General features: G+C 45.5%; 1 protein-coding gene across 2 annotated transcripts in view; it reads left to right on the forward strand.

Annotated features, from left to right (window-relative positions):
• The window catches only part of IGF1R (insulin like growth factor 1 receptor), a 264,623-nt gene that overhangs the window by 234,619 nt on the left and 13,856 nt on the right, over window positions 1–16,148 (forward strand). The window contains exons 14-18 of one of the 2 annotated variants that reach the window (XM_080914258.1): window positions 4,520–4,622; window positions 5,167–5,237; window positions 10,628–10,857; window positions 11,127–11,237; window positions 15,396–15,558. In XM_080914258.1, coding sequence (XP_080770384.1) covers window positions 4,520–4,622; window positions 5,167–5,237; window positions 10,628–10,857; window positions 11,127–11,237; window positions 15,396–15,558 — 678 coding nt within the window. The remainder of the gene's footprint in view (window positions 1–4,519; window positions 4,623–5,166; window positions 5,238–10,627; window positions 10,858–11,126; window positions 11,238–15,395; window positions 15,559–16,148) is intronic. The other variant, XM_080914259.1, reaches the window with a different exon arrangement.

Consider the following 16,148-nt stretch of genomic DNA (forward strand, 5'->3'; position numbering starts at 1 on the left):
TTCTTAGGCTGCTCCGTATGATTTCAGATTTAAAACTCAGTGTTGCGAAATGTTTCAGTGCAGGGGCTGCATACTTGTTTGACCGCGAAAACTTAGTCTTCTTGGTGAAATAATACTTAGGGATTTTTTTTTAACGTGTCTTAATAGAAACCAAATTTTTTAGATTTCATGTTCATGTAATATATAAACAAGTATTATAAGAAGATCAAATGTGAATTCCTTTTGTGTTGCAGTAAATATTAAATAGATGGTTTAACCTTTTATCGATCCTCCCTCCCACTCCACCCCACGGTCTCGCTCCGAAGACTAGTGTGGAGCCAAGCGCACGGACTCTGTCACACAGTACGCAAGCTGCCCTCTATAAGATTCCCTTCCCAGGTGGTTTACTCCACCCGCCCTGTTGCTTTTGTCCCGGGTGGATACAACAGCTCCAGTGTTTTTCTTTCCTCCACCACCCGGTACAAATAAGACTCCAAAGCCTGGTAGCTTATCAAGCAGGTTTATACATTAAATTTTCAATCCACAAACCCTCTACACAATAAGATTACATCCAAAGGACAAAGATACAAACTGCCTTTCTATATGAGATAAAAAAAACCTATAGAAACCCTTAAAATATTCATAACTACCTATTGCCAATGAAGACCACCTGAATCCAGATTCTCTTTCTGCAGCTCCATCTTGATTCCTCCTCCAGTCTTCCTCTCTCCCCCTCTTCTGTTTTCTTAGCCTTTTCCTTGCCTACGTCTCCACTGTCCTTGTCACCTGCTATCACCTTAACTACACACACCTTTGCAACCCCCTCTCCCTCAAAATCTCAGCCCAGCTTTGAGGCTAGACTCTTGGGTTTGGTGAACTTTGTTTCCTAGTGTCTATGTCCCTTGGTTCAGACAAGCTCTCAACAGATCCAGCAATCCCCAATCCTGAATACTGATCCGAAAGAAATGAAGTTAGTTGTGTTAAAATCTACACTCTCTTGTTTAAGGGCCCACTAGTCACAATAAACAAACAGCGGAAATATCCTCCAGCAGATGCCTGGGTGCAAATGTGGTACATGTACGTAACAGAATACTCGTCTGTTAACAGAAGGTGCAGAAACACCACATGACCTCACGTATATGTGAACTAAAAGGGGGAACTCGGAGAGTCCTGTGGGTTACCAGGGGAGCGTAACTTCAGGAGGTGCTCCAAAGGCACACAATTTTAGGTAGATAGAAGGAAAAATTTCAAGAGATGAACTGTATAACACACTAGCTATAGTTAATAAAGCATTCTTGAGTAATGCTAAGAAGTGTCACCACAGAAACGGTAATGATGTGAGTTAATGCTGATACTGATTGAGTTAATGTACACATGCTTTAACGTATGTTGTACGTGGTAAATATGTTATGTATAACTTTATGTCAGTTAATACTCTGATAGTCTACCTAGTCAATTCCAGGTATTCAGAGATACGCATGACATCCAAAAATCCCCAGTGACTGCAGAAGGACAGAAGTAAACAGAATTATAAACAGGAAGTTAGGAGTCTAGGTATCTGCTGCTGCTGTGCCTGGATGTGGATTTTGGGAATAATGAGGTGGATAGTTCTGTCAGGTAGAGTCTGAATTCTCTCATTTTTTTCTAGGTAGCCTAGTCTCATCAGTTAGCTTATGTGTTAACACTCCCTTGTGATGTTACAATAGCTCTCTGTTGTGACAAAACACAGAGATAATTAGAGGGGTGGCCCCACAGTTTCAGGGGTTGTAGTGCATTGTCTGCTGGTTCTTTTATTTTCAGACTGGGCTGAGACAAAACATCAGAAGCAGGAAGCACGGGATAGAACAAAGCTGGTTACCAAGGACAGAAAGGGGCTGGGTTTCACAGGTCTCTCAATGGTTACCTACTGTCCAGCGACCTAACTTTTTTCCTCTAGAACCAGCTTCTAAGGTTGCTGCTAACTTCCCAATGACATCATAGGCTGGCAACAAAGCCCTGAACATCTCTGCCCTTGGGGCACATTTAAGCTTATAATCATAGTTTGCCATGCTCCCATGCCAACACTGCTGTTTCTGCAACTCTCTCTAGGCCCCCTCCCTCTTTTTGCTTATTTCCAGTGAATAGGAGCCCAAGTCTAGAAATTCCATAGTGTCCTCTGAAGTCAGCGGTCTTGGCTTCTGAAGCCTAGGGAGCCTGGCTTTTCTTAGGAGAGAACAAGTTTGTAAAACAAAGACTGGGTGCCACTGGGGAATCTTAAGAGGCCCTCTGATAGGGTTTCTCTAGTGGAAGCTGCCACATCCCACAGGGGGGGGGGGGGTTGAAGCTGTGCACTAACTTTCTTTGCTTTTGGGAAACGTTGTCCTGCAGGACTCTTACGTGCACTTTATTGCGGAGGTGGGGGGCATGAAGGCTCGGCACCACCTGCTATTTTTAAGGGAGAGTCTTCTTGCTTGAATTCTGTTAAACTCAAGTTTCTCCCTTCCCGATAAAATCTTCTCAGGCCTTTCGGCCCTTTCTTGAAGGCCAATCTCAGTTTTGTTCTTCTGGATATGTTCCAGTTTCTCTGTGTCCCTGCTGAAATATGAAACTCAAATAGAACACATCCACAGCCTGACCTGTAGAATCAGCAACCCAAAACCAAGAGCTCTCCTAGGGCAACAGGAAAGCTCCTAGCTTCTCACTGGCAGGGATTCGCGTGAGTCCTTCCAGGAGTTGGAAGGTGCTGAACTCACCCACATGCATTTTGGAAAATACTTGATTCAGAAATCAAATTTAATTTGAAAAACTAATTTTGCTTCTGTGGTATTTCAAGAATAAGAATAGAGTTTAGAGATAGACCGACCATTGGTAAGTGACTTGTGGTCCATGAACATGTCTCTACTGAGTCCCCAGCTCCTTACCAAGGATATTTTGTGTGTGTGTGTGTGTGTGTGTGTGTGTGTGTGTGTGTCTATGTATGTATGTATGTATGTATGTATGTATGTATGTATGTATGTATGTATGTATGTATATGTCCTACCAGGATCATTTAGTGTTACTGGTACGTGTCCAAGTTTAGGAATGGCCATTTGGCTAACCTATCGTCTGATAAAGTCTGATCTTCCTCTCAGCAGCTGTTCTCTCATCTAGGGGTGGGACTTCAGAGATTTTGCTCCCTTCAGTAAGCTTTGTCAACTGGTACTGTCATCATGCAAGCTTAGGTCACCGTCTTGTTGAGATTTCATGTGTGCAGGTGTCTTGTGTAAAAGGCACCGTCTCTCAGCAGACAACCCTGGTGCTCTGGCTCTTAGAATCTTACCACCCGCTTTTTTGCAGTGTTCCACGGGCATTTGTTTTGTGGGTTTTGACAAGGGTATATCAACTGGGAATGGGTACCCCCTGGTCAGCTGTTCGCTTTTGACCAGTAATGGTTCTCTCTAATCCTCTCCACCTGCCGCAGAGGGAAGCTGCAGTTATCAGTGGGTAGAAATCTCTGGAGGCTCGAGCACTCAAAGTGCAGTTAGAAAGCAGACTGCTCTAGGAAGCAGTAGTAGCAGGTTTTTCTCTAGGGCCCATGACCTCATCGGTTACAGATGATCGGCTAGGTTTACCTTATCAGGCAAGAATTTCCTCCTGATGCCCAGGCCTTAAGTCCGATTAGACAGTTGTTGGTTACCCCACAGTGTAAGTGCCACTGTTACACCCTCAGGAACACCTTGATACCCTGGTCCCTGTTGTGGTTCATAGGCTTTACCGCTGAGCCACTAACACCTTTGAACCTCCATGGTGGAGTGGAAACCACTAAGCCTGAACCAAAGCCCTTCATCGGCTGGTTTTTCATTCAGTACCATCTGCAAGGCATTTCTTTGCCTTGGAAGCTTTCCCCAGGGAAACATACCTTGGTAAAGGAGTTTCGGTGAGGGGCGTCCCTTGCTCCCCCATCTCCTCTTTCCCCTATGCCCAGTGCACACCCATATACAGATCCACCTGTCTGTAGACTGAGTTCTTAGATCTGGCAGAATTTTCAGAGGTAAAGACATGAAGTGTAAAGTGGTACCTACTTTTCATATGGTACCTACCACTCCAGGTACTGGTAGCAAGTTCAGACTTGAATTGGATTTACATATTTGTAGAACACTCAGAGCAACATTGGTAAGAAGTGGCATCCAGTGCTTCGGGGGGCTGCAGTGGTAAGCAAGCTGTCTGTGGGACCTTATTAAAGACAGGCGTAGCATCAGCAACTAGTATGTGTATAAGAATCTGTTCGTTTTACCTCAGCTAAACTTCCACAAAACTACACACAAAGAGTACTTGCCTTCAGAATTACTTGCTATATTCAGAATATGCAGTATTTTATGTACCTCTGTCTCCAAACAATTCAGGCTGTGTGCTGGTCTAGTCCTAACACTAGAAGACTCCTCAAACACTCCTACTGTGTGATGGGGGGATACAGACTTTTTCAGAGATGGTTTTATCATACTTCCAACCATAGACAAAAATGAGGTGAGCCAGTTATTCACCCGGTGCCTGACGTCTTCCTGTTTCTTCCTTGTTTCTGCAGCGACCTATGAGAATTTCATGCACTTGATCATTGCTCTGCCGGTTGCCATCCTGCTGATCGTGGGGGGGCTGGTGATCATGCTGTATGTCTTTCATAGAAAGAGGTGAGTGTCTGGGCCAGCAGAAAACAGTAGTCATACTGAGTCGATCTGAGGATTTGAACTTGAACATAGATCGTCTGTGGGGAAAAAATACCAAGCAGACTGGATAGCCAGGGCTCTGAGTCAGATATTCTTCAGAGGGAAAAAGGGTTGTATTTCCTGATGGTTAACAAGACAAAAGGAGATGCTTCTTTCTCTGTACCCATCCTCTGCTTTCTGGCTGTTCTAGTGCACAGATTGCTGCCTTGTCAGAGCTTCTCCAAGCATGACAGTTTAGCGTCCCATGGAGTAAGCCTTGTTATTTCCAGTGAAACAAAAAAAAAAAAAAACTAAGGTTTAAAAGCTCTAATCTGAGGCCAGAGCAAAAGTGGAAAGACACCTCAGATATATACTGGCCCACCAGGGCCTGCATCAGGGGTGCAGACAAGGGTCCCATGAGCACGGTTTCCATCCCTTGCTCAAAATAATGCGTGAGAAGAAAAAGAAAATGTTTCTAGAAATGTATTGAGATGGGGTTTTTTGACCTGAATTTCATCTTTTTTGACAGAAATAACAGCAGGCTGGGCAATGGAGTGTTGTACGCCTCTGTGAACCCTGAGTATTTCAGCGCAGCTGATGGTAAGGGTCCCGGCCAACGTGTGGGAATATGGGAACTGTCGGGTGTTGATTGGAGAAAAGCATTTCGTAATTTGGAAGTACCTTTGTCCAGAGATCTGCCTCTGGTAGTATTTCCTTTTTGCTTTTTAGTAACATCTTTAGTACTCAGTGTCTTTGTCAAACCTTCTGGAGATGCCTATGGCCAGGCTGCTGATCAGTTCAGTGAGCTGCTTGAAATGTTACGCCAGGGGGAAAGAAATATTCTAATTACTGTCATCTGGTTGGAGGTCTGCTGAAGCCAGCCAGGCTTCCTGAGTGGCCGTCCACTCAGGGGTGAGGCTCCAGTTGTTCCCTGGCCAGTTAAGACTGTATAGCTTTGTGTGGTTTTGGAACCCCTCTGCTGTTCTGCCCTGCTTAGGGTCATATAACCTTCCACCCATTTCCATTCCCTTTGGCAGTACCTGATGGAAGTCATTTAATGAAATGGCTCCAAAGTTCTGACTTGGAACCTGTGTTTGTACCTACTGGTCTCTTTCTCTTTTCTAACCTAATGCTTCTGCTTAATTAACCTCGGACCTTTTAAGTAAGTTGGGGAGGGTTCCTCCTTGGGTAGCCCTTGTAGCTTTCTCATGCCTCTCTAGATACAGGCAAGAAAAGAATCTCTGAGAAGGAGTTATTCAGGTTCCCACAGCTGAGCAGTGGGAAGTCAGGACAAGGAGCATCCCCAGCCTTCCTCCTGAATCCTCACAGCGCGATATGTTTGGAAGAACTGTGAGGTTGCTGGGCTGTACAGGGCCCCTGGCTGGATGGAGTCCGTGCAGTGCGGGCGTTTGTTCAGGAGGGACGTTCCCTTGCTCCAGAAGTATAAGTAGATGTGCCCCAGATAAGAAATAGTCAGGATTATTCTGATTGATTATCCTGTTCAAATGGAAGAGCAGAGAGATTCGCTTTGTAATTTGAAAATGCCCGTGTAAGTACGTTTGGTTTTACTATGGTTTCTTTAATCATTTTTAACTGGATAATGTTTATAGTAAAGCCAATCAAGAACAGCCTCTTCTGAATTTGAATCAGGTGCAGAATAATGATGTTATTTCTGTTTACAGAAGGTCTCACAAGACTTATTTTTTAAATAGGCACTATGTGCTTATGTTTGTGCCTATAAAGCCTGGAAAATACACTAGGAGGGCATGAGCATAGTTATTTACAGAGACTTATCTTTCTCCTTTAAAACATAAATGAAGAAGGTTTGGATATGCAGTTTAGTGACAGGGCATTTGCCTACTGTGTTCCAGAACTTGGGTTCTGTCCTTGAACACCAATGCAAATAAGAAAGCAAACAAGGAAAATAAAGAAACTAAATGTGCATTGTTTATACAAAGAACTTTTTTTTTCTTATTTGAGGCAGAGCCTGACTATAAAGGGCCTACCATGTTATACAGGCTAGCCTCAAACTCTTAGCCTCAGGCCTTCCGAACACCTACCTGCCCTCAGTCTCCTGATTAGCCAGGGTCATGCATCCATTTGTCCAGGTCAATAATTGCTTTTGTAAAAGAGGGGGAAAAGAAGGGCCAGAGAAATAGTCTCTTTTTCCCCTTCAAAACAAAGCAAGCACAAACTTGTCACTGCCCAGGTCAACAGGTGAGAACACTGTCACCTCATCTGCACTTGGCTCATTTGGCCTTTTGACAAGCACCCACAGCAGAAGCCATTCTTCCTCAAAGAGCTACAGAGTGACGTTGCATCTCAAAGGTGCTTTAAAAACGTCTTTCTCCCAGAGTTAATCTGCATGTCACTGTTGTCAAGAGTGCACTGAGGGTTCCCTACAGGAAAGTGCTGATAACATTGTGTGCAGTTTATGAACAGCTCTGGCAGGTGACGCCGAAGTATGCTGGCTAAAGTCGGCAGCTGGGTTGAATTTAGAAAAAGGGTTGAAGGCATTAACTTCAGGGACCTCCCAAGGAATGGCTGGGATGGGCTTTAACTCCATGTTCTGTGGCAAGCCACGTAGTTAATTCTCATTAATAACTAGCCTGGATCCCTAGAAATAATAAACAGAGGCAGTGCCCCCATTCTTATGGGAGGCATTACAAAGACCTTGTCTCCTGAGCAAGCTCAGCCTCTGCAGGGTGACGAGCTATCTGGGGCCTATGGAAGACAGAATTCCAATTACCAGACACATACTCGCCAGGAGCCAGATGTGGCAGCACAAACCTATAAGTCCAAGTACTGGGCACATGGAGGCAGAAAAACTGTAAATTGAAGGCCAACCTGAATTGCATAGCAAGTTCATGGCAAGTGTGAACCAGATAGAACAGCCTCTCCCCAAATCGGCCAGTAGAAGTAAGTGAATAAACAGATAAGTATGTGTCTTATTGTGCTGCTGCTGTGAAGAGATACCATGACTACAACAACTCTTAGAGTAGAAAGGGGTGGGCTGGAGAGATGGCTCAGTGGTTAAGAGCACCGACTGCTGTTCCAAAAGTACTGAGTTCAAATCCCAGCAACCATGTAGTGGCTCACATGGTAATGTGTAATGAGATCTGATGCCCTCTTCTGGTGTGTCTGAAAACAGATTTTTTTTTTTTTTAATGGAAAGGGGCTGGCCTAGAGGGACAGGTTTACGGTGTCAGAGGTTTAGTCTGTTATTGTCATGGCAGGAAGCATGGTGGCATGAGGTGGACATAGTGCTGGAGAGGAGTTAAGAGTTCTACATCTAGATCAGGCAGCAGGAACAGAGCAAGACACTAGGCATTTGAAACCCTCAGTGGGCTCCTCCACTCCTCTAACAAGGCCACACCTCCTAATTCCTGTCAGGTAGCACTGCTCTCTAATGTCCAAGCATTCAAGTCTGTGAGCCTGTGGGGACCACACCTACTCAGACCACCATGAGACATATGTTCCGTTCTTCAAAATATAAGTCAGTGAGGTCCCTAACCCCACATTTACAATACACACCCTTCCCTTAAGTCATTACTTAGATGTAAGGGCTTGTGCTCTGGGGGTGATTGATAACTGTGATGGCCTTCTTGTGGTCGTCCACCTCCAGCTGCAGATTGGCATCTAAAAGCATAAAGGAAAACACAGCCATGATTCCCCTCCCAGGCCCATCTCTGAGCTAGGACTTCCTTCTTGCAGTGTCTGCTGACCATCCTCCATTAGACAAGGCTGTTGGTAACTATGTTGGGCTACAGTTCTAATGGAGCAGATATCCTCTTTCCAGATCTTATGTGGTAGTTTAATATTATTTCAGTTCTTGCTGTGCTCACTGACATTATGGGATGGAGTCTTTGTTTGGTTTTTCTTACTTGCCTCTCTTTTATTTCCTTTTCTTCCTTCCGAGAACTATTCGTTTATTTATTTTTCTCGAACCAGATCAAGCATAACCAAAAATGGAAGCTGAAGAAGGAATTCTGTTCAGGTTTGTGTCAGGGAGGTTTCTGGCGTTACAGAGTGCAGGCCAAAGCCCTGGGGTCACCACTGAGTCCTCAATCCCAGAGCTCACTTGCCTCACTAGAGATCCCTGAAAGGGGATCCCAGGCCTCACCCATGTTAAGCAAATGTTCTGCTACCGAGCTGAAGACCCCAGCCTCTGGGTTTGGTTTGGTTTCTTGGTTAGGTTTTAATACTTTTATTTTTAAAAGTTGTGCATTCTGGAGCTAGAGAGATGGCTCAGCAGTTACACACATTGGCTCCTTTTCTAGAAGACCTTGATTTGATTCCCAGAACCCATGTGCTATTCTCACGCATGTGACAGCCCACAACCACATGTGTTTCCTGTCCCCACCCAGATCCGGGTGCATCCTTCTTTCAGTCCTCCTCAGGTGCTAAGTGTAGGTGCAGGCAGGGAAAACACCCGTTAACAAAATTGATTGTTTTGAAACAGTATGCATTCCGCTAAGTCAAATCACTTGAAAAGCAAAACAAAGCAGCCCTGGGATTAAACTGCATTTTATAGCCTGCAGGACACCTTGAATCATCTTGGTTTTGAGCTGTAGGTTTCATCTCCCACCTGCTTTCATCAGTGTGTGAGTTCTCTCTCTGATGGGAAAGGCAGACAGTCTACATTATCACTAGATCTCAGTTCCTCTATGCAAAAGGGGTAGCAGCGTGGCTTAAACAAAATCCAACTTCTTTGCACCTTCCAGAGTTAAACAGCTGTACAGAGGGATACAGGAAGGCAGTGCTTGGAGTACGCACAGCATCCCTCAGCACTCTGCGGGGACCCCCTCTCCGTCTCCTTTTCTACTATGTCTTTTGATGGCTGAGGCGTTTTCTCTTGAGCCTCTGCTTTCTTTAGTTTTGACTGAGTTTCTCCGTCTCAGCCACATTGAGTTTGTCAGACATGGCTGTGGAAGGGGTGGAGTAAGATCTGTGCACCACGGTCTGATCGGCACAGATCGCAGACACATAACGGTCTGACTATGCGGGTAGTCCCACAAGCCCCATCTCTAACCTCCATGCCTGGCGGGCTGGGCTGGGCTTACAGCCTCTTGTTGCCACACTGGGCTAGTAGCCATGTTTCTAAGTGCTGATGAGGTAAATCTGTTACAATTTTCATTTAACCTGCAACATCCAACAGTCAGTTTTAACATAAAAGCTCTCTTTTTAAACTTGTTTTTAACCAAGTCTTGGGAATACAAGGCTGGGGGGAAAATGGCCCAGCAGTTGAGAGCACTTGCTGACCTAGAGAACCTTAGTTCAGTTCCCAGCACCTCTGAAGAGGCTTCCAACACCCGAAACTCTAGGTCCAGAGAAGCCAACACTGTCTTCTGGATTCCCCAGGCAGACACAGGTGGTAAAACACACACACACACACACACACACACACACACACACGGGGGGGGGGGGCAAAGGGGGATTTTCACATGTATACATAAATTTTTAAATTTTTGTAAAGTTGCCTTTTTTAAAATTGTTTTAAACAAGTCTTTGATGTATAATGCGTGCCTTACTTACAGCACATGTCAGTTGGAGCCAGCCATCTTCCAAGTACTCAGAAAGCCTACAGTGGGGCTAGGTGACCTGTTAGCTAGCACACAGGCTGTGCACAGGCTGTTTCTGACCTCTGGGTTCATCCAGGAAGGGGAAGATTAGAGCTTCTGACACTCTGATCCTTTCTGGGATTGTCTTTGTCTCTTAGGATTAATTTGCTGTTGCTGCTGCTGCTGCTGCTGCTGTTGTTGTTGGGTTGGGGTTTTGCCAAGGGAAGAAATGGAAACCACTGCTTTTTGGTTTGGTTTGGTTTTCCTTCCTTAGGTTTCTTGGTTTCCTTATGGTTCTTAGCTACTAATACTACCCTCAAGTGTCATGGAGTCCTCGAAGATTGAGTACCCGGGCTAGACTGTCTTGTGCCTTGGTACTTTCATTTGTGGGTTTTGGTAAGCAGCATCTCCCATCCTGTCTCTTACTAGTGTATGTGCCTGATGAATGGGAGGTAGCTCGAGAGAAGATCACCATGAACCGGGAGCTTGGACAAGGGTCCTTTGGGATGGTCTATGAAGGAGTGGCCAAGGGCGTGGTCAAGGATGAACCCGAAACCAGAGTGGCCATCAAGACCGTGAATGAGGCTGCAAGTATGCGCGAACGAATCGAGTTTCTCAACGAGGCCTCCGTGATGAAGGAGTTCAACTGTCACCATGTGGTAAGACTGTCACTAGGGAGCCAGACATGGACAGAAAGCATCCCTAGTGTCACCCTCTGTGTCCTTAACAGGATTGGTACCTTTCCCTCTTCCCAATGGGTAGTTTCCCATTGCATTCCTGCTACCCTGAGACCCATTAGGTGGAAGCCTCACCCTTTCACCAGAACTCCATGCCTGGCCACAGGCCAGCACCACCCAGTTTCAGGAGTCATAGATCATTGTGTGGGATGCCCTCCCCCTCTGAGTCCTTCTCTTCTTGATTTCTCCAGGTCCGGTTGCTGGGTGTGGTATCCCAAGGCCAGCCCACCCTGGTCATCATGGAACTAATGACCCGTGGCGATCTAAAGAGCTATCTCCGCTCTCTAAGGCCAGAAGTGGAGGTCAGTTTTGTACCTGTTCCACTCCCTTCAGGAGCTTGCTTGTAAAAACATGTCTTTAAATCCATTTGCTTCTCAGCCTTGAGTGCCTGGCTGCATGTATGTGGGTTCCCTCTGTAAAAGATTGTCCAACTGTAAGCAGACTGGAATCTTCAGACTTGTCTGTCTCTTCATCCCACCCAGGCGACCTCCAGCATCTCCGTGTTCTTATTTCTGCATTCCCTTTATCCCTGCCTACATCTTACGGCTGCTGTGTGACACGTTATATATTCCCACTCACCCTGGGCTGGCCTCCCCTGCCGATTTGCCAGTACACTTGACTGCCTACATTTTCCTTTGTCATGGTCCTCGGGGTGTGCCCCTTCTTTACCTCAGGGCCATGTCTGTGGCTGGTAACCTTTTCAGTAAATGCCTTTATGGTCAGTCTTTAGGCTGTCAGGGGCCTTGACCTTGGCCAGAGTGACTCCCCACCCTGTCTGTGCACAAGACATCTATTTTCTCAGGAGCCCATTACGCACACACACATGCGTGCACGCTTGTGTGCACACACACACACACACACACACACACACATGTGAGCATACTATCCTTAACGGGATGGCACACATTGTACTTCCCTCACCCTGACCCTGTTTCAGATGCTTCCCAAACGCCGGGCCTACTTTTCAGGCTGGATAATAGGCCAGTGTCCTACTTGGGCTTTTAAGTGATAATCATCCCAGCTGCATAATTTTGCTCAGTCTAGTGGAATTTTCAAAATGTAAACCTTAGCAGGTCCAGTGTGATTTTTTTTTTTTAATTAGACACTGTGAGTGTCCCCTTCAGTTGTGTTAGCCCACAGCCAGTTTTTTAGCATATGTGAGTGTCCTTTCATTTTTGTTATTGTTTCTGGGTTTTGTTGGTTTGTTTTTGTTTTTCGAGACAGGGTTTTGCTGTGCAGCCCCGGCTGTCCTAGAACTCACTTTGCAGACCAAGCTGGCCTCAAATTTGAGAACAGAGATTCACTTGCCTCTGCCTCCCAAGTGCTGGCATTAAAGGCATGCACCGCCACTACCTGGCATAAGTCTGATTTCTGAGTCCTTACTAAGAGTTAACTGATAGACGTGTTGAGAAGTATTGCCAGGGCCCACTGCCTTTTATGGGGCTGCCTCAGTGGTTCTGATGTTCTTACTTCACCCTGGCTTTGCTGCCTGTGGCTAAGCAGCTTGTCTGTCTACATTTGCCATAAGGGGAACTTCCTCTTCTCAGGCCCTTTCTGGTTTTGCTCCCGTTCTCTCTGTAAACTTTTCTTTTCCTGTACAACTTAATCATCTCCCAAGTGTTGGTTTCTTCATTTTAGTTCTGAGTAGCTCTTCACAAATGTCCTCGCGTAATTTTTAGCGTGTGCTTTCGGGGTTTCAGGAGATCCACAAGGCTGAGCATGCACTGATAGCAGAACCACAAAGCTCTGCCCGTTTCTCCCAGCATCATTCCCAGGTTCATGGTGGAGCCTCATCCTGACCCAGTAATATCCAGTCTACAGAAGGAGAAAAGCTTGCTCAAATAGGTACCTGGAGAGCGGTTCTCTAGGTACTTCTTAACATCAGGACATGCTTAACGCCTTCCACTCCCCGTTCGTGCACAGAATAAACCTGTAACTTGTGGTCTCAGGGTTGTTTCTGCCATTGGTTACCTCCAATCCTCAGGCAACGGTAAGAGGCCTCTGAGCCTCAGTTTAGTCCTGTAGAGAGAAGGGGCTAGGGCTGTAGAGATGGCTCAGCAGTTAAGAGTAATGGCTGCTCTTCCAGAGAACCCTGGTTGGATTCCCAGCACCCACATAATAGCTCACAACTGTTTGTATTCACGGTTCTTCTGGCCTCCGTGGGCACCCGTTGTACAGGTGGTGCACAAACGTGCATGCAGGCAAAACACCACCATACATAACACAAAATTCTAATTAAATCTAAAGTGACAGGTTGAATTACTAAAGTCTCTTGCAGAAGTAAAACTTACCTTTAAATTGATCAGATCTAAATTTTGTCTAACTCACATCAGAATCTTTTAAAAAGTATTTAGCTTCAGTGTAGATACCCCAGGTTCGGCATAGATACCCCAGCTTCAGTGTAGATACCCTGGTTCAGTGTATATGCCTTACCTTCAGTGGATTCTAACTCTATTGCAGTTTATTTACTTAGATAAGTGTATGGATGTGTGCTGTCTGAAGGGGCACACATTTAATAAAATTATTAAAATAAATAATTTTAATTTATCAAAATTAAAGATGTCTGCTTTCTTGAGATGAAGGAAAGAATGACAACATACTATCATGAACTGACAAAATGGCAGCCCAGCCCTTTTCCGCACACAATTAAGTCCCTTTTGTTGACTGTTTGATTTTGTGACAACTCTTTGTTGAACACTTACACAGCATTCATACTCCAGTATATGTCGTGAGCCTAAGTACTTGTCACCTGAAATGCAGAGGTTCTGCTTTGCCATGTGTATTTAAGACCCTAACAATACTAAAAGACAATGTGACAGGGGCAGACCCATGTAAAATAAATGGTAATATAGGCTTCCTCCACATGATGGTACATCCTCTGAAAACATCCCCAGGATTATAGTAAGAGACCCTGAATCAGAGTAAAAATGGTTACATATGTAAATGAGCTCACCCAGGTCTGCCCTGGTGTGGAGAATGCTCCTGGACACACTGGAGGGCAGCTGCCTGGTTCCTAGGTCCTGGCATCTGGTGAGAACTTAGCAACCCTGGGCAAGAGCCAGAATCCTTGAGTGTTCATTATGGTCAGAGTTCATGGGACCTGTGTAGAATGGCCCAAATAGTCTGATCTCCAAACCTTGTCATGTGTTCCTATGACTCTCGAGGTACGTTAGGAAGCTGTGTGGATGGGACCTAGGAAATGAGATAGCTTCAGAGTGTTGTGTGAGTTTGCAGTTAGGGAAACTGAGGCATAATTTATTGTACTGGTACTGACACACAGTGTCAAAACTGCGAGGTTTTACACCTGGGAGTGGGGTGACTGGGAGCTTTGGGATTTTTTATGTTTGTATGTGTGTACCATGTGTGCATTTGTGCATGTGCATGTGTGTACCTGCATATACCTTGAGGGAGTTGGTTTTTGTCTTTTACCATACCTGTCTTGGGAACTGAACATAGGTCTCTCCGTCTTGGCAGCAGGAACCTTCACCCGCTAAGCCATTCTCATCAGCCTTTTAGACATTTATTTTATTTTGTCAAAACTAATTTATTCCTTGTTCAGCTAATGGTTTTCAGTGCCGAAGGCAGCATCTTGCCCTCCTCTTCAAACATGACAGTGGTCTGTGTTGCTGGCCAGTGTGACCTTTTGTTTCCTCCAAGGTGAACTCCACCTGAACTTTGGTTGTCCACAGTGCCCATAGAAAGCAGTAATGTAAGATGAAAGCATTAGTCTTCATATCCTTTGTACCTTAGAAGAAGGGAATGAAGATAAGTAAGTCTTGGCAGCTTACATGGGAAATGAAGTTCCTGGGAATCCATTTAGGAAGGGTGTCTGTTCGTGTGGCCTATGCATGGGTGCTCTGTCCTTCCTCCCCTCACACTTCGTGATTGTAGAAGCTGAGAATAATTAATGCCTAAACTTGCTGATTTACTTTAAATAACTTTTGTCCTGCTCCAAATAGAAAACATTGGACAGGGAATGGGGGTAAGTGGGGGGATACCTTGCTGGTAAAAGTTCTAGCCCCTCCGGCATAGGGACCAGAGTTCAAGGCCCTCAGAAACCATGTAAGCGATGGGCTGGTGTGTCAGCACACCTATGATTCCATCCTTGAAAGTGTGAGTTGGGATCCCCGGAGCAAACTGTGTTGACCAGCTTTGGGTTTGATTGGGACACTCTGCCTGAATGAATAGGTAGAAGGTGGCTCCCAACATACCTGACATCCATGTACATGCACACATGGGAGCAGGGGTGCTAATTGGTGTTTCCTCTAGCTGCAGGTGATTTTGTTACAAGCAGGTGATGCCAGGGCTCAGCAGTGATACCTCCTTTCTGAGCAAGTCCTGACTTCCTGCAGGTGACCTTCGGTACTCAGATAAACATGGATTTACAGCGCCTAGAACAAACCTACAGGTGGGGAGGAAGTCTCAGTTGCTCATGTATTTGTTTTGTTTCTAATCTTCAGCAGAATAATCTAGTCCTGATTCCTCCGAGCCTAAGCAAGATGATCCAGATGGCTGGAGAGATTGCAGATGGCATGGCCTACCTCAATGCCAACAAGTTCGTCCACAGAGACCTTGCTGCTCGGAACTGCATGGTAGCTGAAGATTTCACAGTCAAAATTGGAGGTGTGTCCTTTGCTTTTCCAGATTGGACACAAACTAAACTAAACTCACAGGTGCTTTAGGGACTTTGCAGTCCTTAGTCTGCTACCGGAGAGATTTTTTTCAATCCATCCCAGGGGACCTTGAGCTCAAAGATGTGTGTAGTCAGTGTGATTATCTATTCCTGGCTGTAGCCCTGAGAGCACCTTAACATGGTGGTCCAGACAGGGACTGTGCTTCCCAGGTAGAATGTTACAGGTTGTTTCAGAAATGATCAGGGCAACTTGCTTCCTCAAGTGATTTCTTGAGGAAAATGTCACTATCCAGTCCACCCCTCCAGTTTCTCAGCTTATAAAGAACATTGGCCCTGGATAGGCCCATGGAGTTCCTAAGAGGCAAAGTGCCCATATGATGAAACCAAAGTGGGCAGGTCAGTCCACAGAAGAGGGAAGATCACTGCTGACTGCGTTTTATACCTAGGGACTGACTGGTCTTTATACCTAAGGACTGACTGGTCTTTATACTTAGGGACTGACTGGTCTTTATACCTAGGGACTGACTGGTCTTTATACCTAGGGACTGACTGGTCTTTATACCTAGGGACTGACTGGTCT

Source organism: Micromys minutus (assembly GCF_963924665.1).
Source record: "Micromys minutus genome assembly, chromosome: 3".
NCBI lineage: Eukaryota > Metazoa > Chordata > Mammalia > Rodentia > Muridae > Micromys > Micromys minutus.